At 45.0% G+C, this 24,954-nt stretch overlaps 1 protein-coding gene and 1 long non-coding RNA gene across 5 annotated transcripts; one reads left to right on the forward strand and one right to left on the reverse strand.

Annotated features, from left to right (window-relative positions):
- The first annotated feature begins 621 nt into the window (after positions 1-621).
- On the forward strand, positions 622-19,185 carry MTMR2 (myotubularin related protein 2). 4 transcript variants are annotated; one of them, XM_069969622.1, is made up of 15 exons: positions 622-644; positions 4,557-4,647; positions 4,940-5,005; positions 5,352-5,446; positions 6,503-6,613; positions 6,760-6,858; positions 7,561-7,644; positions 8,308-8,457; positions 11,086-11,274; positions 11,409-11,594; positions 15,441-15,647; positions 16,007-16,099; positions 16,817-16,930; positions 18,498-18,674; positions 18,761-19,185. In XM_069969622.1, exons 3-15 carry the CDS (start codon positions 4,948-4,950, stop codon positions 18,908-18,910), a joined length of 1,713 nt encoding a protein of 570 aa, XP_069825723.1. In that variant the 5' UTR covers positions 622-644; positions 4,557-4,647; positions 4,940-4,947; the 3' UTR covers positions 18,911-19,185. The 4 variants fall into 4 exon arrangements, with proteins under 4 accessions (XP_069825723.1, XP_069825720.1, XP_069825722.1 ...); XM_069969619.1 differs by lacking the exon at positions 622-644 and adding an exon at positions 2,299-2,399; XM_069969621.1 differs by lacking the exon at positions 622-644 and adding an exon at positions 2,415-2,474.
- LOC138792331 (uncharacterized) lies at positions 1,013-2,462 on the reverse strand. The gene is made up of 3 exons (XR_011363122.1): positions 2,200-2,462; positions 1,787-1,893; positions 1,013-1,653 (listed from the first exon to the last, which is right to left on the reverse strand). It is a non-coding gene; the product is annotated as an uncharacterized lncRNA (long non-coding RNA).
- Positions 19,186-24,954: the final 5,769 nt, after the last annotated feature.

Here is a 24,954-nt window from a genome sequence, read left to right on the forward strand (position 1 = left end):
CTGAGCCAGTTTCACTTTACACCATGTTTGATAAATCTCCCCCAGTGCTCTCTGCTGCCACCTCTGTCCATGTCAGGAACTGTACAGAGCAGTAGCAAATCTCCATAGAAAACCTCTCCTGCTCTGGACAGTTCCTGACATGGACAGAGGTGGCAGCAGAGAGCACTGTGTCAGACTGGAAAGAATACACCACTTCCTGCAGGACATACAGCAGCTGATAAGTACTGGAAGACTGGAGATTTTTAAGTAGCTTTAGCTTTGGTTGTCCAGGCATGATGGGAGTTGTAGTTTTGCAACAGTTGGAGCGTCAAGGTTCCCTACCCCTGATCTAGTATGATATGAGTCACATGTGTTACCATTACACCAGTTATTTCATCTGCCAGGGTAACTGTGTGAGGATTCCACCCGGGATCATACGTTACTTTACCACTTCCTCTTCATGACAGATAATGGCTAGACCAGGATTTTCCCCGCCGCGTGCTCCATGTGACTATGACACAATGCTCTCCATACAGGAAAGCGTCTGAGCCTTATCACAGCGCACAGAACTTATCAGGGACGTCTGCCTCAGTACAAAGAGCCGGAGGTTACACATCATCAGGAGGAGAGCCCGGTGTCTCTGCCGCCCGGTGTGTGGGCCTGAGGTAGGTTCTTTATTCAAACATAGGCAAATACTGTAATGTTGGACTAAATATATTATAAAATAATAAAATCATATACATTTGTTATTTACTTTGACTTAAAAATCTCAAGCCTTCCAGTACTTATCAGCTGCTGCATGCTCTGCATGAAGTGGTGTATTTTTTTCAATCTGACACAGTGCTCTTTGCTGCCACCTTTGTCCATGTCAGGAACTGTCCAGAGCAGGAGAGGTTTTCTATGGGGATTTGCTAGTGCTCTGCACAGTTCCTGACATGGACAGAGGTGGCAGCAGAGAGCACTGTGTCAGACTGGAAAGAATACACCACTTCCTGCAGAGCATACAACAGCTGATAAATACTGGAAGGGAGGAGATTTTTTAATAGAAGTAATTTATAAATCTGTATAACTTTCCGACAGACACAAGTTTTTTTCCTCCGGAGTATCCCTTTAAGTTAGAATCGTGACCTGCGTCAAGCAGCTGCTCCATCCATTTCTATGGCTACTATCAGTACATTTCCTGTAGTAAGGAAACATCTCTCTGTTCCTCTCTGGCAGTAATCTCCGCTCTTACAGAAAACAAAAACTTGGAAGGGGACGGCTGGCTCCTAGTGATGTTTATGTGCAAGTTACACGCCCATGAATCACTACCAGGCCTTTGAAGGGCTTTCCAGAAAACATCAGCTGTTTTTTTTGTTTTTTTTTGGCAAAGCCTTTACCCTTACAGTAAGGTGTGCGGCCGTTCTTTTATCAATGTGCTACATCAGCGCGATAACTCTGCACAGTCACACCAGGCACCAGATCCTTCCTGGGAGAAGTTACCAACAACGTCACCTAGTCCTTTACTTCACTGGTGATCTAGAAAAGACTCTGCATCCGGGGCCCGGGGGGCTCTCTCTGGCAATCACGACATCGGTGCTGGATCCACTCAATGATGGAGACGAAGAGAAAAGCTCACACACAGATTTTTGTGTCTTCAGCAGAAAGCAGCAGCTCAGAACTGGGGGAAGGAGACTGAATATATAAGAACAAGTATGGAAGGAATTGTTAGTCTTATCATGGGCAGCAACATATCAAAAGTTATGTGTGAGTGGAATACCCCTTTAACCCCCTTTATAAGAGCATGGACCGTGCATTACAGTCTCACCTACTGCTGTGTGGATGAGGCCTTGTGGTAATCACAAAGGGATGATAGGACGAGTAGTCAGGGCAGTAGTCCCTAGAACGTCACATGGCTGTATACCTGTATACTCCCTGTGGGGGCCAGTCAGGAAGGGGTTAAAGCAGTTGTAACAACAGATTTATCAAACATGGTGTAAAGTGAATCTGACCCAGTTGCCCCTAGCAACCAATCAGATTCCACCTTTCATTTTCCAAAGAGTCTGTAAGGAATGAAAGGTGGAATCTGATTGGTTGCTAGGGGAAACTGGGGTCAGATTCACTTTACACCATGTTTGATAAATCTCCCTCATAGATTAGTGAACATTAGTGAACGATATGCAGCATGCATGCAAAATACTGCGACGTGACAGTCGCAAGAACCGCATCCTCAGCACTGACCTCAACGCGAATCATGCGACTTGGCTACATTGTCTACAACGGTCACGTGACACGGTCAGCCTCACAGCGCCCTCTAGCGGTGAAGCCCGTCCCATCCACTCTTTACTCAGCGTAAATCCCGACGACGCCGAGATCTCGCGAGAGCGCTTATCGGAAGTGGTGAAGAGTCTCCGGCCGAGTCCTCCTCCTTATCAGAGCGGGTGAGGAGGGGGCAAGAGCCGGGGAGGGTCTGTGTGTGGGAGGAGGACGACGCTTCGGGGCTGTCTGCTCTACCTGTGAGGGGAAGCTACCACTGCGCTCTCATATCGTGATGGGAGTTGTAGTCTCACCATAGCCGTGTAATACAGCGCCGGGCTGCGGGAGCTCGCTGAGAGCGGACTACATGTCCCAGCAGCCCCCGCGGGGCCGATAGAGATTTGTGGGACTTGCACTTTGGCGGGGTATTGGGCTGATAGAGTATAGACAAGTAGTTATATCATCTTATGTATAAACTGCAGCTTCACACTTACCGGATCCGCAGCAGATCCGCAGCAGATTTTATTTAAATAACTTAACACAGCATCAAATCTGCTGCGGTTCTGCTGCGGATCCGGTAAGTGTGAATGATTTGCGTATAATCAGGATCTCTGCTTGCCGTCAGTGAATGTTTATGTCACATGGAAGCGCAGACATCTTACCAATATATAGACTTTTGAGTATTACTTTTTTTTCATGCTTTTTTTGTGGGTTTTTTTTTTTTTTTTTGTAAACCATTTTTTTTTTCTTAATGCTTTTCATTTTAAAGGTAAAAATAAAAACAATATAAATTGGATACCTCAGCAATTGTAACCGGCCTGCAGGATAAATATAACACGTCAGTTTTAGCTCCATGGGGGACAAAGTAAAAACAAAAAACACTCATAATGATAAAATTTAAAGGGTTTTTTGTTGTTGTTCAAGGTATATTTTATAAAAGTTTTTAGTGAGAGAGAGAGAACTGGTCCTAGAAAAAAAAAAAAAAAAAAGGGCATAATAATGACCCCACACTTTTGACCTTATGGGTAACGTATAAGTTGGAAGTAGAAACAAATTACAGCGTTACTGTCACTTTAAGAAGTTTTCGTAGAGAGGTCAGAAGTTTTGATGGGTTGAGACAGGGATAGAGAACCTTTGGCCCTCCAGCTGTTGCAAAACCACTATTCCCATCGTGCCTGGACAGCCAGCGGCTGTCCAGGCATGATGGGAATTGTAGTTTTGCAACAGCTGGAGGACCGAAGGTTCGCTAACCCTGGGTTGAGGTCTGGGCCTCCACTTCATTCATTGTCTCTCTCCGCACTGCAGGATACGGCTCCATAGACTTTCAATAGAGAAGAGGGATAAGGATGAGCACTACTGCCCTCTAGTGGTCAGTGGGGGGATGAGCACCCAGGCCCTGATTTTTGGCATAGCAAAATATTTCTTTCAAATCAACTGATATCAGAAAGTTATATAAATTTGTAATTTACTTCTATTAAAAAAAAATCTCCAGTCTTCCAGTACTTATCAGCTGCCGTATATCCTGCAGGAACTGTTGTTTTATTTTCAGTCTGACACAGTGCTCTCTGCTGACATCTCTGGCCGAGAAAGGAACTGTCCAGAGCAGGAGAGGTTTTCTATGGGGATTCGTAGAAAACCGAGACAGAGTTCTTGTCTCTGCCAGAGATGTCAGCAGAGAGCACTGTGTCAGAATGAAAATAAAACATTTCCTGCAAGACATACAGCAGCTGATAAGTACTGGAAGACTGGAGATTTTTTTTAATAGAAGTAAATTACTAATCTATATAACTTTCTTACACCAGTTGATTTGAAAGAAAAAGATTTTCGCTGGACAGCCCCTTTAAAAAAAAGTAGAGTGGGGTAGTCTCAATATGATGTGATCATCCACAGTGGCACTATATTGTCACGTGACCATTGTATATCATGGTCATGTGACATGTCAGTATACAGCCTAATCACCTACTAGTCTGTGAGATATACAGTAGGGGGCCGTCCATGCAGTATGTAGGGAGAGTAGTTTTGCGGCCCCAGGTCGGAGACCCCCTCCCTTGTTCCGCCATACTTTGCTCACTGGTGTGATTTCAGTCACTTTCCAGTCTGCACAGCGCCTCTCATCCTGACCTGGGAAACCCCAGGGTTGGGTTGGTTTGGAGAGCGGGCACACCCTACATAAATATACCTTACAAGCAGCGGCTCTTCTGGAGACGGAATACCTGTAAGGAAACAGAACACTCTAAACAGGTCGGGTGAGCTGCAGCCTGGGCGGGAGGAGAAGGCGGTCAGCAGGGGGGGGGGGCTGCGAGAGGACCCCCATAGTAATCATGTGTATTATATATCTACAGGACGCCAGCACCATGAGGATGTTACCGGCTGAGACCATGTGACCTCCCCACTCCCTGCACAGAGATACCACAATAACCTATATCTGCAGAGGTGAGAGTATTAACCCATATTGGACCAACCTAGTTTCAGCCTTAAAGGGATATAAAACAGGTACACTTTAAGAAATGGTAAAAGCGGGTCACATGAATTTGGAAACATGGAGGAATTTGAAAACATTCTTTTTTTTTTTTTTCTGATCTCTTTCTATTTATGATTATAATTTGTTTTCTTGTACATTATTATGGGGGCGGCCATCTTGCCTGAGCTTTTTTTTTTAACAGCATTTAGAGATATGTTTTACAGCAAGCCTTATAGACCATATGTTGTTTTTCTATCTTTTCAGCTTTCACCATGCTTGCTGGGATGGAGGAGCTGTTGCTGCTGCCAGGAGAGGTGGTAAAAGATATGGGTAAGGCCCCATTCACACCGCACAATTCAGCATTTCAGCGCGCTCTGCTGCCGCCTCTGTCCATGTCAGGAACTGTCCAGAGCAACAGTAAATCCCCATGGAAAACCTCTCCTGCTCTGGACAGTTCCTGACATGGACAGAGGAGGCAGCAGAGAGCACTGTGTCAGACTGGAAAGAATACACCACTTCATGCAGGGCATACAGCAGCTGATAAGTACTGGAAGACTTAAATTACTTAAATTGAAGTAATTTACAAATTTATATAACTTTCTGATACCTGTTGATTTGAGGGGAAAAAAAGTTGTTCACTGCCGTACCCCTTTAACACTTGTTTTTTTTCTTACAGCTAAGGACATCTCTTACATCTGTCCGTTCTCGGGGGCCATTCATGGCAGCTTCACAGTTACCAACTACAGACTATACTTTAAAAGTTTGGAGCGGGTAAGTTTTAGACCCCCTGCACACGTCAGTGGCCTTTTTTACATTAAGGAAATACCGATCACAAAGCCTTTCAAAAGGCTTGGGGAAACCATCATCATTTCCTAAAGGAGAAGTCCAGTGTCGGGCATTTCTTTTAAAAAAAAAGCCAGGGGGTGGCTTAACAAAACAACATGCACCTACCTCCCCAGCTCCAAAGCAGGGGTCTGCTGTCTCCCGCTCTGGTTCTCAGTCCCCTAGGCGCTTCCTAGTCTAAGCAGGGACCCAAGTCGTGACGTATCAGCCCTGCAGTCGTATTGAGGTCCCTTCTCGGCCGCTGACTGACTGACATCTTTTAAAATAAAATGTCCGAATCCAGACTTCCCCTTTAAGAAAAAAAACATACTTATCTACTCTGCTGCAGTGATGCTCCCCTCTAGCTTCTTCCTCTCCCTTCCTGCTCATTCTGACGCTGCAGCACTAGGTGGGAACAGAGCGGCCTCTTGTGGCTGGAGGTATAATGCTATCTCTGGCCCCAAGAGGGATTGACAGGGCAGGGAGACAAGGGCTCCTCACCCTGTCAATCACAGCACTGCATTTAACTGTATGCGCTCCTGACTAGGAGCTCATACTGTTATAGAGCTAGACGCCGTGTAATACGAACGCTTAGGCTCTGTTCACACCTAGGGGGAGACTTATCAAACATGGGGGGAGATTTATTAAACATGGTGTAAAGTGAAACTGGCTCAGTTGCCCCTAGCAACCAATCAGATTCCACCTTTCATTCCTCACAGACTCTTTGGAAAATGAAAGGTGGAATCTGATTGGTTGTTAGGGGCAACTGAGCCAGTTTCACTTTACACCATGTTTGATAAATCTCCCCCCCCCCCCCCCCAGTGTTTTTTTTTTTTTTAACGTATAATGTTTGTTTTTTACGAAGAAAACCCACACAATTTTTCACACAATAATCCTATGTCACGCATACACCTGTGCACTTTAGGTATGGTTTGGGCCTCACTAATGAACACACATGAGGTTTCTTTTCTAGGACCGGTTACATAACATTTATCTTCCCTTTAGGATCATCGCTTGATACTGGATGCTCCTCTAGGAATCATAAGCCGCATAGAGAAGATTGGTGTATCTGCCGGCCGCGGAGAGAACTCTCACGGTGTAGAAATTGTGTGCAAGGTAAAGACCTCCACCATTAAACACATGCTTATGTATCTAGTGAAAGTATTTTTTCATATATATATATATATATATATATATATATATATATATATATATATATATAATTTTTATTTATTTATTTATTATTTTTTTTTTCCTCCCAGGACATAAGAAACATGAGATTTGCCTACAAGCACGATGGACGAAGAAAAACTGTGTTTGAGAGCCTTATGGGTTACGCTTTCCCTTTAAATCATGAATTGGTAGGGTGGCTTTGAACATTTAAAAATTATGTTAAAGGGGAAAAAAATATGTGTTCAAATTAACTGGCCTTAGAAAAGTATACAGATTTGTTAAGAACTATTCAAAATCTCCAGTCTTCCAGTACTTATCAGCTGTTGTATGCCCTGCAGGAAGTGGTGTATTCTTTCCAGTCTGACACAGTGCTCTCTGCTGCCACCTCTGTCCATGTCAGGAACTGTCCAGAGCAGAAGCAAATCTCCATAGACAACCTCTCCTGCTCTGGACAGTTCCTGACTTGGACAGAGGTGGCAGCAGAGAGCACTGTGTCAGGCTGGAAAGGATATACCACTTCCTGCAGGGTATACAGCAGCTGATAAGTACTGGAAGAGTGGAGATTTTTTAATAGAAGTAATTTACAATATGGCAGCTATGTTCATTTGCTTCTTCCCATCCTGTGTATAGACCTGCCCATTATATTTAGACGTCAGGCTGGTCTGCATATAGCTTTGAACACCTTCCCTAATCTATCAGTAATTAGTTTTCTGCTTTATTTGGTTATCATCTAATGATAATGAGATGACTATGCCAGCACTGGAAAGTTGAAAAAGTTAGAATCTAAACTAAAAACGTGGAATAAAAGTAAAAAAACCCCTAATTTTCTGATGATACTTTCCCGTTAAGAACAAACCTTAGAATATAATGCGTATCTTTATTTCTCGCAGCCACTTTTTGCCTTTGAATACAAAGAAACTTTCCCTGAAAATGGCTGGAAAGTGTATGATCCCATCACGGAATACAAAAGGCAGGTGAGTGGTGTGGCAATTTTTGACTTTAAAGGGGAACTCCAGCAAGTTTGTTTTCCTTCCAGATAAACTGGTGTCAGAAAGTTATATAGATTCGTAATTTACTTATATTTAAATATCTCCAGTTTTCCAGTACTTATCAGCTGCTGTATGTCCTACAGGAAGTGGTGTATTATCTCTAGTCTGACACAGTGCTCTCTGCTGGCCCCTCTGTCCATGTCAGGAACTGTCCAGAGCAGGAGAGGGTTTTCCAAGGGGATTTACTGCTGCTCTGGACAGTTCCTGACATGGAAAGAGGTGGCAGCAGAGAGCACTGCATCAGAGTGAAAAGAATAAACCACTTCCTGCAGGACATACAGCAGCTGATAAGTACTGGAAGACTGGAGATTTTCAAATAGAAGTAATTTACTAATCTATATAACTTTCTGACACCAGTTGATTTGAAAGTAAAACTTTTTTGTGCTTTATTTACACGTATGACAGATGTCTTGATTGGTTGTTGTCCGGCTGCTGATCCCTGTGCCTCTTTGTTTTAGCGTTCGACCGGGGTCTCTGTACCCATACCCCCATTGATCAAACCTCTGCAGTGTCCCTATGATGTCATATAAAATGATGCGTGTCCTATTGCACTTTGATGCTTCATTTATCTTTCTTCATGTATTGCAGGGCGTCCCCAATGAAAGTTGGAGAATTACAAGACTGAACGATCGGTACGAGCTATGTGACAGCTATCCGGCCCTTCTGGTGGTGCCGGTGACTATGTCCGATGAGGAGCTCCGCAGGGTAGCTGCATTCAGAGCCAAAGACCGGATCCCTGTGTGTGGATAAGTGCAAAACTGTCAAACTTTTTTATTTAAAGTGTACCTGTCATTTGAAAAAACTTTTGACTTGTCAAAAGTTTTGATTGGTCCGGGTCCAAGTGTTCAGACCCGTACTAATGGAGCCCGGAGGAGACCATGCTATGGAGAATACAATCAGAAACCAATGTTCTACATGGTGTATATGTAGGAATGAGGCAGTGACACTATGGACAGCACTGCTGCCTTTCCTGCATCTTCTGCATGAAGCACATGTCTTAGGGTACTATTACACGGCCGATAATGACTGTAAACGAGCGCCGATCTGCGCTCGTTTACTGGGCCTATTACACGGCCCGATAATTGTTTAACAAGGGCTGCATGGACATCGTTACCGATGTCCTTGCAGCCCTTGCTAAAACTGCATACATTACCTTCCATGGTCCAGGGATCCCCTTGCGGTCCGTTTCTCCCCGTATCTCGCGCGCTGCATCCTCAGAGCAACTTGTCTTAGCTGACAGTTCGCTCAGCCAATCACTGGCTGCTGCGGTCCCGGCCAGTGATAGATGAGCAGCCTGTCAGCTTAGACAGGCCGCTGTGAAGCTGCAGCGCGCTGGATCCGGGGAGAAGTGGATCGCAAGGGGAGCCCTTGACCATAGATGGGTAATGTATACACTTTGCAAATAGTCAGCCGCCGGCCGCGCACCGTTATTAAATGTAGTGATGCGTGTTCGGCATCCGACAATTATAGGTCTGATTATCGTTCCATGTAATAGGGCTCTTAGGAGATGTCAGAGTGTCATATTACACTTCTCCAGGGAACCAGAACACTTAGAAAATAAAAAGTTCCAATGCAGTTGTAGTAAAATGGGTCAGTAGTAAAGAATTCTCGGCACTCACCAAGTAGATTCTGCCATTCATTCACATTCCACTATGGAGGTGACAGTTATAGGAAGCCATTGAAGGCCTGTGTGCTGAAACGCGTCCTATGACTGTAACCTCCATATTAGAATGTGAATAAATTGCATAATCTACTTGGTGAGTGCCGAGACATCTTTACCATTGCACCAGTCACAAGCACCGACCCTACAGCAGAGTGCTGTCTCCAAGTATTCTACATAGCTAAATGGGTTGTCTTGGGGGTATGGACATCATAGTGGGTGAAGTCAGCCCTGTCCCCATTGAAACGTGTACTCATTATTTATTTTTGGTGTTTTCTGAATCTGTGTTATGCTCTGCTCCCTTAGGCCGGGTTCACACTGAGCAAAACTAGCGGAATTCCGCCACGGAATGCCATTACCCTCCCTCTCATAATGGGAGTCAATGGGAGTGCGCACGCTCCTGCTCTGTCCGCGCTGAAGAATGGGTGTCTATGGGGAGCACGCGCCTCCCATAGACTCACATTATGAGAGGGAGGCTAACGGCATTCCGCGGCGGAATTCCGTTAGCCTCCCTCTCATAATTCCGCTAGTTTTGCTCAGTGTGAACCCGGCCTTATACCTTGCACCAGGCTTAAAGCACAACTCTGGGCAGGGCAATGTTTTGTAAAAGTGCAGAGAAGGGGGAGGCTGAGAAATAACATGCTCTCACCTCTCCGGCTCCAGTGCTGATGCAGTATACCGCTGCATCTGTCCCCCAGGTCTGGAGCCAGGAAGGTGAGAGCACGTTATTTCAGCCTCCCCCTTCCCAGGACCTTTACAAAAATATCACTCTGCCTGGAGTTGTACATAGTACAGGCGATTTTAAGAAACTTTGTATTTGGGTTTATTAGACGAAAATTGCATTTTTAGAATGAAAAAGCAGTTTGAAGCTCTCCCCCCATCTTTATTGTTCTCGATGGAGAGGGGAGGGGTGGAGGGAGATGAAGCACCAAAACAGGACAACAGAGAGTAATTTACAGCTACATCACTGGGCTATCTCCTCTGAAGTCAGCACTGACCTCTCTGACCTCTGAATATTGCTTTTACATAGCTCCCACTGTGTAATACTTTGTTCTCTGCTCTCTGCTGGTGACTAATCTCCCCCCTCCCCTCTCCATAGATTACACAGGGCTCGACTGATGTAAAAGAGTAGAGATTTCCTGATAATGAGCAGTGAATGAGAGATAGGAGGGGGGGGGGGGACCTGGGAAAGTCAGTTTGAATGCAGATAATGGCATATTTGCCTAATAAACACAATTACAAAGTTTCTTAAAATCGCTTGGACTATTGATTTCTGCAAAAAAAGAAAACATAAACTGACAGTGACACTTTAAGCAACTCTTGGCATGTCTCTTGATAGTCAGGGGCCCTGGTATTCCTTTAAGTGGGCCCTGAAACTTTTAATATTTCATTGAGACATATAAGAAGTTATGGTTCATGGGGATCTGGGTGTTCAGACCTCCACCGATTGCTAGAACAAGCCAGAAGTAGTGCGTGCGTGAGCATATACACTCCAAGTGACCAAGATGTACTCTCATAGTAAATCTATAGGATTGTCTTTTGTTGCACGCACAGAGCAGGGAGAAGAAGCGCTCAGCCCCGTGCTTCTCCCTGCCTTTTCTGGTGACATGTCAAAAGTTTTTTTTAAGTGACAGGTACACTTTAATCTATTTAACTATGTGGATTGATCTGTCTCACATTGCGGTATATGGTTCTTTTGCACTCAGGTTTTATCTTGGATTCATCCGGAGACTCAGGCCACTATTGTGCGGTGCAGCCAGCCCATGCCGGGAGTGAGTGGGAAAAGATGTAAGGAGGATGAGAAGTATCTGCAGTCCATCATGGACGCCAACGCTCAGTCCCACAAGATATTTATTTTCGATGCAAGACCTAGTGCCAATGCTATAGCAAGTAAGGTAGGGATTGTTACATGGGGTAAATATGACACAATGGAGAACCTAAAGATGCTTTGTGAGATCGGTGAAACTCTTTACATTCGTCATTGGCGTAAGACGTTGTAGAATAACCTGCACACAACTTCTGTCCACAGTCAAAAGGTGGAGGGTTTGAGAGCGAGGACGCCTATCAGAACGCCGAGCTGGTCTTCCTGGAAATCCACAATATTCACGTCATGAGGGAGTCTCTGAGGAAGCTGAAGGAGATCTCCTACCCCATCATCCAGGAGTCACACTGGCTCTCAAACCTGGAGGCCACCCATTGGCTGGAACATATTAAGGTTTGTGTCATACAACAATCAACAATTCACAGCCTGGTTCTGACATCCTATATCCTATAAGGAATATAACCGGAGGTAGACCGTCATTCAGGATCTCCATCTTTTACCAAGAAGTAAAGTGCTTACAGGGATCAGGAGGATTTGAGATCTGTGGATTAGTTGGACACTACCATGTAATGCTTCAAATATTCCAATCCAAAGAAGTTGTCCCCTATCTATAGTATTAGATAACAGGCTGATCACTAAGGGTTCAACTGCGGGGACCTCCGATGATCACAAGAATGAGGACAGAATTGTCCCTGGTATAAATGGAGCATACTTTGCATGTTTGGGCAGCGCTCTATGCATTAAAGGAGAAGTCTGGCGAAATTTTTTTTGAAAGTATTGTATTGCCCCCCCATAAGTTATACAAATCACCAATATGCACTTATTACGGGAAATGCCTATAAAGTGCTTTTTCCCTGCTCTTACTACTGCATCAAGGCTTCACTTCCTGGATAACATGGTGATGTCACTTCCTGGATAACATGGTGATGTCACTTCCTGGATAACATGGTGATGTCACTTCCTGGATAAAAATGGTGATGTCACTTCCTGGATAACATGGGGATGTCACTTACTAGATAAACTGGTAATGTCACTTCCTAGATAACATGGCGATGTCACTTCCTGGATAACATGGCGATGTCACTTCCTGGATAACATGGCGATATCACTTCCTGGATAACATGGTGATGTCACTTCCTGTATAACATGATAATGTCATTTCCTGTATAACATGGTGATGTCACGACCCGACTCCCAGAGCTGTGCGGGCTGTGGCTGCTGGAGAGGATGATGGCAGAGGGATGCTCAGTGTCCCTCCAGTGCCCTGTGTCCCTCAGTGTCCCCCTGCCATCATCCTCTCCAGGATGTTATCCAGGAAGTGACATCACCATGTTATCCAGGAAGTGAAGCCTTGATGCAGTAGTGCAGGGAAAAAAACACTTTATGTGCATTTCCCGTAATAAGTGTATATTGGGGATTTGTATAACTTTGGGGGGCAATACAACACTTTAATAACAATTTTTGCCGGACTTCTCCTTTAATTTCTTGGCAGTGTTTGATGGTTTCATTTTTGTCCTCGTTCTCAAGATCAGTGGGGGTCTCAGAGGTCCTACCTCCACCGATCAGCTTCTTATGCCCTATTCTATGGGTTGAGGGGGACTTTTTAACAGGATGTCCGTAGAACATCAATATCCTTTGGAAAAACGCTCATTCAGCTGACAGCTATCCTTTAGAGATGAGCGAACCGGGTTCGGGTTCAAGTCGATCCAAACCCGAACGTTCGACATTTGATTAGCGGGGCTGCTGAACTTGGATAAAGCGCTAAGGTTGTCTGGAAAACATGGATACAGCCAATGACTATATCCATGTTTTCCACATAGCCTTAGGGCTTTATCCAACTTCAGCAGCCACCGCTAATCAAATGCAGAACGCTCTGGTTCGGATCAACTCGAGCATGCTCCAGGTTCGCTCATCTCTACTATCCTTCCCATCCATCGACCAGGTGAACATATGTTATCAATGAGAAGAAGAATATAAGTAGCTGCCAGACATCCGTGATATAATTTCACATGACCAATCCTTTCTTCCTCTGGTGCCAAAGAAGAATAGACGCAGTCCCATGCATTTAAAGGGGTACTCCAGCTGAAAAATTTCATATCAACCGGTGTGAGAAAATTATATAGATTTGTAATTTACTTCTATTTAAAAATCACTAGTCTTCCCTTACTTATCAGCTGCTGTATGTCCTGCAGGAAGTAATCTATTCCTAGTATGACACAGTGCTCTCTGCTGTCACCTCTGTCCAGAGCAGTAGCAAATTCCCATAGAAAACCTCTCCTGCTCTGGACAGTTCCTGACATGGACAGAGGGGGCAGCAGGGCCGGATCAAGGTTGGTGGAGGCCCCGGGCGACAATTTTGTTTGGAGGCTCCCCCAAAAAAAAATACAGCCATCCATCCAAATGGCTGCCTTATTGAAGGGGATTTAGTAGCTACCCCTCCTCACTCCTGGCTGTATGGTTCAGCATTTTCCTCTGTTCTGCTGAAAGAAATGATTGCTTGCAATAAATACATTATGTGTATGATGTGTTTGATCAGGCTCAGATCCTAAACCTACTCCATACCTCTCTAGTGTCCATTAATTATATGTACAGCAGATGTCACCCAGGAATAGAAACACATAGATAGATAGATAGATAGATAGATACATATAACAACACACATACATGCACATACTCCCTCACACACACATACATACATACATACATACATACATACATGCAACCTCACTCACATGCATACATACATACATGCACCCTCACTCACACATACATGCAATCTCACTCACATACATATATGCAACCTCACACACATGCACCCTCACTCACACATACATACATGCACCCTAATTATTCAGAGGATTTTTCTTTTTCCTGTTTTAGCCATTATTCTTACCGAAAATGTATAATATTCATAACCTATCCATAAGTGAGGAGCCCTGAAGGGATTGGTGATAAACATGGCCAAAAGGACCACTTGGCTGGCATATAAATGGGTAGGGATTGTCCGAACCTGCCGAGGTCCGGGTTCGTACAAACCCGGACTCTCGGCGTCTGATTCCCGCTGTCTTAAACCTCCGTGGAGAGGGTGGACACAGGCGGAGGACCGCTTGGAAAACTGGGATACAACCACAGCCATAGGCTGTATCCCAGTTTCCAGGCGGTCCTCCCGCTTTATCCACCCTCTCCACGGAGGTTTAAGACAGTGGGAATCATTGCCGAGAGTCTGGGTTCGTACGAACCCGAACCTCGCCAGGTTCGGACAATCCCTATAAATGGGCATCAAAGTAAAAACACAAAATTATGATTTAAAAATAAAATTGACTTTGGACCACTGATCTCACACTGATAATACACAAGAGAGGGGGGACCCCGCATCACACTGATGATATGCAGAGAGGGGCCCCGCATGAAATTAAATGAAAACTGACAGTTTTCAACACTGAATTTGAAAGAAATGAAACCCTGCTTCTGGGTTTGGGCTGGTGAAGGCCCCCTAGTGGTGGAGGCCCCGGGACACGTGCCCCTGGTGCCCTCCCTTTAATCCGGCCCTGGATGGCAGCAGAGAGCACTGTGTCATACTAGGAAGAATACACCACTTCCTGCAGGAAATACAGCAGCTGATAAGTACTAGAAGACTGGAGATTTTTTAATAGAAGTAAATTACAAATCTATATAACTTTCTGACACTAGTTGATTCGAAAGAAAAACATTTTCGCTCGAGTGCCCCTTTAAGATAGCCACCAAAATTAGTTGGGTGTGCTGATTTTGCTTGTATCTGTGTGACAACTTGTTATTGTTTAAAGCAGTGCTTCTCAAACTTTTTCTACTGGAGCCTCACCCAACAGACCAAGGCAATGCCTGGGCCTCACCAGACTGACCAAGAGGGTTCCTGGGCCTCACCAGACTGACAAAGAGGGTGCCTGGGCCTCACTATCTGTGGTGAAAGTCCATTTAAAAGCTGGAAATAATGCTAGGGCTAGCTTTCACCCATCTTCCAAGCTCTAGATACTAATAAAGCAAGTTCAAAATAAATGAATAATGTTGGTAAAATGGAGATTTTTGCAAACCACAAAAGGACTGTGCAGATCATAGTTACTTTTGTGAAAACTGCCTCCCCAGCTGGGCCTCACCAACAACTAGGGGGCGCCTCACTGGTAAAGGCCCGCCTCACAGTTTGAGAAGCACTGGTTTAAAGTACCCAACCAAATAATGCTTCTGTGTCTTGGCTCTATATTCCAGTGCATACTTTCTAGCGCTTTGAGAATTGCTGACAAAGTGGAATCGGGGAAGACGTCAGTAGTGGTTCATTGCAGCGACGGCTGGGACCGCACCCCACAGCTCACCTCATTGGCTATGATCATGCTCGATGGCTATTATCGCACCATCCGAGGGTTCGAAGTGTTGGTGGAGAAGGAATGGCTGAGCTTCGGGCACAAGTTCTTCCTTGTGAGTGATATAGATTAAATGGGTTATTTGGCGTTAGGAAATATTTTATATATAACGCCGTCCTACTGGAGGACATATACATGTCATGCTTACCTCTCTGCACTCCCCTGGTGTCCCCTGCTGACTGCAGCCACTGCCGCTTCAGAGATGGAGTGGGATGCAGCCCTTGGGAGTCCAGGAAACATGGACACAACCTATGGCTGTATTTATATATTCCAGGTAGCCTTAGGGCTGCATCCAGCTTCTTCAGGCACCGGTAATCAAATGCCAAGTGTTCAGATTTGGACTAACATGAAGGTGCTTGAGGTTCGCTCATCTCTAGTGTTCAGTCATCTCACGTTGCCCTTGTCTCATTTCAGAGGATTGGACATGGTAACAGGACTCATCCAGATGCTGACAGATCTCCAGTGTTTCTGCAGTTTATTGACTGTGTTTGGCAAATGACGAGACAGGTGAGATGCTATGTATGTTAAAGGGGTAGTTCACTAAAAAAAATCTTTCAAATCACCTAATCTCAGCAAGTGTCAAAGATTTGTAATTTACTTCTATTAAAAAATCTCCAGTCTTTCAGTACTTATCAGCTACTGTGTCCTGCAGGAAGTGGTGTATTCTTTCCAGTCTGAAACAGTGCTCTCTGCTGCCACCTCTGTCCGTGTCAGGAACTGTCCAGAGCTGTAATCCAATCCCCATAGAAAACCTTTCCTGCTTTGGACAGTTTCTGAAATGGACAGAGGTGGCAGCAGAGAGTACTGTGTCTGACTGGAAAGAATACACAACTTCCTGCAGGACATACAGCAGCTGATAAGTACTGGAAGACTTGTGTTTTAATAGCAATAAATTACTAATCTTTGGTTTAAAAGAAAAAAACTAGCTGTTTGATCCTTTGATCTTGGAGAGAGAGGCCACCACCAAAGGAGCTTGGCAGTATATATGGGAGGGGTAGAGATTGCTGTTAACTGAAACAGTGATCACATGTGTATGGCTACCTTTAGGGTATGTTCACATAGGGCAGATACACTGCAGATTTCCCACAGAAAATTCACAGCCTACTATGTGTTTCTTCACGGGAATTCCCATGGAACCCAGCATATTGTATTGTATACAGTAATGATGGCTGGTACGATTCATGCTCCTTATACAGTGTATATCTTTTTTTCTTTTCTTTTCAGTTCCCTAACGCCTTTGAGTTTAATGAACATTTCCTCCTGACTATTCTGGATCATCTCTACAGCTGCTTGTTTGGGACATTCCTATGTGACAGCGAGCAACAAAGAGTGGAAGAGGTAAAGATCCTATCCGCAGAGGATCAGTGATGGGTGGTGGGACCAACATTACAAAAACATGGCTTCCTTCTATGAGAGACAGTGCCGCCCCTCTCCATGGGTAGTGCCTGGCATTGCAGCATGGCTAAGTAAATGGGGCTAAGCCCCAATTCCACACAGGACCTGGAGGCTGGTGTGACACTGTTTTTTAAAGTAAGCATCCACCCAGTACAAAGCTCTTTACATAATAATTTCTATATCAGAGAGGCCTCGATCTATATGGAAGTATGCATACTCAGGATACAGAAGTACTAGCTAAGGGTCCCTTTACAATAAAAGATTTCTCAGCCACGGGCGGCAGCAATCAAGTGCTGATCAGTGAGATCGACGCTCGTTTGCAGTGACTTTACACGCCACAATAATGAAGTGGCCGCACAAACAACCCCTGTATCGTTCGTGCAGCCATGGAAACCATGGTTTCCAGATCACACAAGCAGTGCACGCTTACCTTCTGCGCTGCTGTGTGATCTGGCATCCCGCTCTCCCGTCCAGCTCTCCAGCCGTTGCTGTATCTTCAGGCCGCCGCATCCTCCGGCTCTCAATCATTCTGGAGGAGGTGGTGGCCTAAAGATACAGTGGCAGCCGGAGAGCAGGACGGGAAAGCAGGATGCCAGATCACACAGCAACATGGAAGGTAAGTATGCGCTGCTTGTGTGATCTGGAAACTGACAGCACCGATATACTTATATCCACGCTGTCAGTTTCCCTTTGCTATCGGCTGTACATCTCCTGTTTACACAGAGATGTGCAGCTGCTTACCACAAGTTCAAAATCAGGCGAGTATTGGGTGTTTTTTTGGCCGATAATCGGTCTATTTATATTTGTTAAATCCACAGCATATTAAGTTAGTCTGAACGTACCCTTAGGAAGCATATATACATGTTATGAAATCATCAGTAACATGCAGCAGGGATTCTCCCAACCTAGAGTAGCAGCACAGCCCCATTACCCTTCATTCTATGCATCTGTGTGGGTTCCAGTGGTCAGCCCTTCCCCACCACACCACCAAAAAGACATGTTTAACCCTATGGCCCTATGTGATATATACAGTGCTGGAGCTCCATAATTGTGCACTGCCAAGCTTGCACCATCAGAGTCAGGTATCTACTCTATATCCCATTTGACACTTTGCTGGAGATAACTCAGATCCCAACATTTAACCCCTCGGATACTGGTGTTAATAGTGAGCACAGCATCTAAGTGGTTACTGTCACCCCATCGGCTCTCGCCACATCTGACCTGTGTGTATGGGTGACAGACACCATGCGCTGCAATAGTGTCTTATGTCATTGATCAGATGATTTCAAGTTCTCTAGTAAGACAGAGTGATGTCATTGCATGTTATAGCTTCCCCCCCCCCCTCAAATGTAACCAATAGTCCTGTGTACCCTAAAATGGTGCCCATTAAAGGACTTTGGGGGAGATTTATCAGGAGTGTGATCACCACCAACCCCTACACCATTTACTCTAATATATGTAATATACAGTAGATGTCTCCATTTATTCCTGTTCGTGATTCGTCACTTAGACGGTGCCACAAGAGTCCATCTCCCTGTGGTCCTACATAAACAACCAGCTGGAAGACTTTGCCAATCCTTTCTTTGTGGATTACTCGGACCACGTCCTGTATCCTGTGACCAGCACTAGACATCTGCAGCTGTGGACCGGATATTACATAAGGTGGAATCCAAGATCCAAACCCCAGGTATATATCCTTCATATCCATAATACCTGTATATAGCTCCACTGTCCTATAGTATATGTATTGATTCACTCCTCCCTTTCCCGCAGGACACTATCAATAACCGCTGCAAGGATATCCTCGCCAAACGTGCAGAACTGCAGAAGAAACTGGAAGAGCTCCAGCAAGAGATGAGCAACCGCTCCCTGTCCTCTGAGCGGGGGGGCTCCATGGCGTCCGTCACCCAGACTGTTGTTTAATACCAGTATGATAGATCGGTGTAAGGAATCTCTAATGTCTTACTCAAGGTTGGGAGCATACATTGATGTTGTCTGTTAAACCTATAGTAGACTAACAGCGCCACTCTTGTCCATGGGCTGTGTTTGCTATAGGAGCTCAACTTCATCCGCAGCCACATAAACTACTTTATTTTATTTTATTTTTTCAGATCAACTGGTGTCAGAAAGTTATATAGATTTGTAATTTACTTCTATTTAAAAATCTCGAATCTTCCAGCACTTATCAGCTGCTGTATGTCCTGCAGGAAGTGGTGTATTCTTTCCAGTCTGGCACAGTGCTCTCTGCTGCCCCCCTCCGTCCATGTCAGGAACTGTCCAGAGCAGTAGAAAATCCCCATAGAAAACCTTTCCTGCTCTGGACAGTTCCTGACACAGACAGAGGTGGCAGCAGAGAGCACTGTGTCAGACTGGAAAGAATACACCACTTACTGCAGGACATACAGCAGCTGATGAGTTCTGGAAGACTTGACATTTTTAAACAGAAGTAAATTACAAACTGAGGGCAAGAGTGGCGCTGTCTTTGGAAGAAAGCGGACATGTTTTTCTAACCCTTTAAAGAAATAACAGAACTGATTCTCTCTGTTAGGCCCTGTGCACACTGTTGTAATTAGCAGTATAGGTCCCGTTGTGGTCTATGGACCAATACACATGACTACGGATGCAATAGTCAAAAAAACAAAAACAAAACTCCTGCACTTATATGGTCCCGATGCCAGTCCAGGCTCCATAGACTTTAGGCCCCTTTGCAAGTGCACAATCCGTGGTTGTGGGTGACCTGCAATCATGGACTATGTACTATAGGACTTGAAGGGGTTATCCAGCGCTACAAAAACATGGCCACTTTCTTCCAGAGACAGCACCACTCTTGTCTCCAGCTTGGGCGGGGTTTTGCTGCTCAGTTCCATTGAAGTGAATGGAGCTTAATTGCAAACCGCACCTGAACTGGAGACAAGAGTGGTGCTGTCTCTGAAAAAGTGGCCATGTTTTTGTAGCACTGGATAACCCCTTTAATGTGTATGTGTACACGGGGCCTTATGTTTAGGGCAGTGTCTGACACTGGCATAGGGAGATTCTTCATGCACTGTGCATAACCTAGAGTAGTGTTCTGTAACCTATGTCCCTCTAGCTGCTGCAGTACATCTTACCGGGGTTGTCCTTCTGCAACAGCCAGAGAACCAAAGGATTCCGAGAACAAACAGAGTCTAGATGTCTGTGCGGAGTAGTCACTGTGCCTTATCTGTATTACTTGATTATTGTAAACTAATGTAGTTACTGTACTAGCACCCCAATAACCAAAGAACATGTTCTCCCACACCACCTATTTATTATGATGAACAGTCACAAGGAGATCCTGCACGAGAGCTGGAGAGCCCATAGACCGGTGTACCGCGTGACTGCCACTGCTGCCTTACATTATTTATTGTGTCTTGACTACTACATCTTGAAGTAATACAGTGTTGAAGGAGATGTTAGCATTAATAAGTGTGCCTTACTTTATACCAGGGGTAGGGAACCTTGGCTCTCCAGCTGTTGCAAAACTACAACTCCCATCATGCCTAAAGCTGTGGCTGCCCAGGCATGATGGGAGTTGTAGTTTTGCAACAGCTGAAGAGCCAAGGTTCCCTACTCCTACATTATACAGTAGATTTAGTGTAATTTCTATAGACTATGCAATTCTGCCATGATTGTTTCCTCCGAGTAATGGAGATAAGGTCATAGGCAAAGGGGAAAATAAAGTGCCTTCATATTGTGAGCTGTTACTTCAGGGCAGTACAGAAACAGCTCCTCTATTTGTAATGGAGTGTTCCCTGGCTGTTGCAAAACCACAACTCCCAGCATGCCCTGAAAGCCTTGTTGTAGTTTTGCAACACCTTGAGAGAGACAGGTTGGGGAATGCTCCTATAGAACTACAGTGCATTACTAATAAAGCATTAAAGGAAAACTCCAGCCAGGACTAAAAAATCCACTGCAGGAACATGAACAAGAATGTATACTTACCCATCCCCGTTCCAGACTTCCTGGTACATCACAACTGGGGGCGGTACCCTTTTAATCAATCAGTGTCTGCTGCCTTGACCCACATCAGTCACCCACTGGCTGAGCGGGCATTCCTGAGCCCGGGTCGTTGCGTTGCAGGAGACAGGGAAGGCTGTTGGGGATCCAGGGGCGGTGATGCAGCACTATAGGGACAGGTAAGTATACTTTCTTTATATTATGCTCCTGCACCGACTGCCTTCTGTGGATTTTTAGTTGTTGCTAGAGTTCTCCTTTAAAGTGACAGACCCATTTATGTCAGAGTGGTAAAGGGCGGCATCCACACCGCTGTATTTTCTGCATCTACATATAGGTGGCACCACAGACAGCAGCATCCTTGCTTCTAGAGAGGGGAGCTAATGTGTATAGTAAGCAGGTGTGTGTGCGTGTGAACATACCCTTAAAGAACAGTGCACATCTACTGAAGCAAACTAACATCATAGGCTTCTATGATAGAACTTATGGAAGCCCAAGTATAGCAGCCATCATAGTGCCGCCATCTAAATGGGTCTGTCTGGAGATAGGGTCCTAAGATTTTGTGTAACATTATGCAAAGGATTCACTGCAGTAACTTGCACTGATTTTACTGTAACATTTTAAGGGGTTGTTATCCTGTAATTTAACACTTGACTGTTTTACCTCCCATTTATAAGATTTACTTTAAGGGTGCGTTCACACCTACAGGATCTGCAGCAGATTTGATGCTGTGTTCAGTTATTTAAATGAAATCTGCTGCAGAAAATCAGCTGCAGATCCTGTAGGTGTGAACGCACCATAAAACTGTAGAATCTGGAGACACTAAAGCCTTAATAAACTCCTATCTGACTGCTACTGGTGTTCTGATTTTTAATTCACTCTGACCCACAGCTACAAGTTTATATTTATAGGGAAACTTTAGAAGCATTTAACCCGCTGATATCTCCCTATAGGGCAGTGTGTATATGTGTGTGTGTGTATATATATATATATATATACACACACACACACTCACCGGTCACTTTATTAGGTACACCTGTCCAACTGCACGTTACCACTTAATTTCTAATCAGCCAATCACATGGCAGCAACTCAGTGCATTTAGGCATGTAGACATGGTCAAGACAATCTCCTGCAGTTCAAACCGAGCATCAGTATGGGGAAGAAAGGTGATTTGAGGGCCTTTGAACGTGGCATGGTTGGTGCCAGAAGGGCTGGTCTGAGTATTTCAGAAACTGCTGACCTACTGGGATTTTCACGCACAACCATCTCTAGGGTTTACAGAGAATGGTCCGAAAAAGAAAAAACATCCAGTGAGCGGCAGTTCTGTAGGCGGAAATGCCTTATTGATGCCAGAGGTCAGAGGAGAATGGGCAGACTGGTTCGAGCTGATAGAAAGGCAACAGTGACTCAAATAGCCAACCGTTACAACCAAGGTAGGCAGAAGAGCATCTCTGAACGCACAGTACGTCGAACTTTGAGGCAGATGGGCTACAGCAGCAGAAGACCACACCGGGTGCCACTCCTTTCAGCTAAGAACAGGAAACTGAGGCTACAATTTGCACAAGCTCATCGAAATTGGACAGTAGAAGATTGGAAAAACGTTGCCTGGTCTGATGAGTCTCGATTTCTGCTGCGACATTCGGATGGTGGGGTCAGAATTTGGCTTCAACAACATGAAAGCATGGATCCATCCTGCCTTGTATCAACGGTTCAGGCTGGTGGTGGTGTGTCATGGTGTGGGGAATATTTTCTTGGCACTCTTTGGGCCCCTTGGTACCAATTGAGCATCTTTGCAACGCCACAGCCTACCTGAGTATTGTTGCTGACCATGTCCATCCCTTTATGACCACAATGTACCCAACATCTGATGGCTACTTTCAGCAGGACAATGCGCCATGTCATAAAGCTAGAATCCTCTCAGACTGGTTTCTTGAACATGACAATGAGTTCACTGTACTCCAATGGCCTCCACAGTCGCCAGATCTCAATCCAATAGAGCATCTTTGGGATGTGGTGGAACGGGAGATTGGCATCATGGATGTGCAGCCGACAAATCTGCGGCAACTGTGTGATGCCATCATGTCAATATGGACCAAAATCTCTGAGGAAGCTTCCAGCACCTTGTTGTATCTATGCAACGAAGAATTGAGGCAGTTCTGAAGGCAAAAGGGGGTCCAACCCGTTACTAGCATGGTGTACCTAATAAAGTGGCCGGTGAGTGTGTGTATATATATATATATATATACATACATACATATACATACACTCACCGGCCACTTTATTAGGTACACCATGCTAGTAACGGGTTGGACCCCCTTTTGCCTTCAGAACTGCCTCAATTCTTCGTGGCATAGATACAACAAGGTGCTGTAGCCCATCTGCCTCAAAGTTGGCCGTACTGTGCGTTCAGAGATGCTCTTCTGCCTACCTTGGTTGTAACGGTTGGCTATTTGAGTCACTGTTGCCTTTCTATCAGCTGGAACCAGTCTGCCCATTCTCCTCTGACCTCTGGCATCAACAAGGCATTTCCGCCCACAGAACTGCCGCTCACTGGATGTTTTTTCTTTTTCGGACCATTTTCTATAAACCCTAGAGATGGCTGTGCATGAAAATCCCAGTAGATCAGCAGTTTCTGAAATACTCAGACCAGCCCTTCTGGCACCAACAACCATGCCACATTCAAAGGCACTCAAATCACCTTTCTTCCCCATACTGATGCTCGGTTTGAACTGCAGGAGATTGTCTTGACCATGTCTACATGCACTGAGTTGCCGCCATGTGATTGGCTGATTAGAAATTAAGTGGTAACGTGCAGTTGGACAGGTGTACCTAATAAAGTGGCCGGTGAGTGTATATATAAATGAATGTACAACTCCCATCATGCCTGGACAAGCTAAAGTTATGGCTGTCTAGACATGATGGGAGTTGTAGTTCTGTAACAGCTGGAGAGACCAGGTCCCCTACCTCTGCTATCGGGCATGGGGTGCTGAGGATGAAGGTAATTTTCTTACCTTCATCCATTTGGTGCCATTTCTGTGTATGTAGATTAATCAATATGCTAATGAGATTTGGTGCATTGGGGGTAGGACTACTGCCCTCAGTGCACCAATCCGCCCCCCTATATGAATATTTATCCGCCACTCTGCAATGATGAGAGCTGGAGTGACATCACTGCAGATCTCCGCCCCAATCTTCATTAGAAGGGGTGGATCTGTGCATCAAACTCACCTTCATCCTTAGCGCCCCGTACGCTAAAGGGACATATTAGCAGGTTAAATGCTTCAAACCTGCTGATTATTCAATGGAAATTATCTCCAAGAAATCAGCTGATCACAGTGTGTTCTGAGTGTGTAATTTTCTTGCAGCGCCCCCGCAGGGGAAAAGGGTATTACCACAGTGACCATCAAAATCAACGGGTTGTCCATGTAACCTGTGGGGTCCTTCAAAATAGATGAGGATCCTCAGGGTGTGATAACTTTCTATTATAAGGGCCAGTTCACACAGCCTAATTCCGTGGCAGACAGTGTGCTGCTGTAAGTGTTACCCCTTTGAGCGGCGGCAGCGGACGAGCGCGTGTCCTCTCATTCACTTACAGCTGCATACTGAGCACGGCGGGATTCTGCGGCGGAGAGGTCCGCCAAGGAATTACGCCGTGTTTACTCAGTGTGAACTGGCCCTAAGGGTTAGCTAGATGATCGGTGACTAGTACGAGTTCCCAGAGTGAATGATTGACCTCCATTTTATTCACTCACTCCTGTACATCATTGATAACCCCTTTAGCACAGTATGAATTTTGATTGTTCCACTTGTGATAATGGTGACAGATCTAAAGGGAAGACCTACTCAGTGTCCATATGATAAAGGTAAGTGCTACAGACTATGATGCCGCTATATAAATATTATCGAACGCCGAGGATTATGGCATATTTACTCTTTTAAGTGCACACACCTCTGAAATCATAGATGACACAAATTTTAAACAATAGGTCCCA

This window comes from Dendropsophus ebraccatus, chromosome 5 (assembly GCF_027789765.1).
Source record: "Dendropsophus ebraccatus isolate aDenEbr1 chromosome 5, aDenEbr1.pat, whole genome shotgun sequence".
Lineage (NCBI taxonomy): Eukaryota > Metazoa > Chordata > Amphibia > Anura > Hylidae > Dendropsophus > Dendropsophus ebraccatus.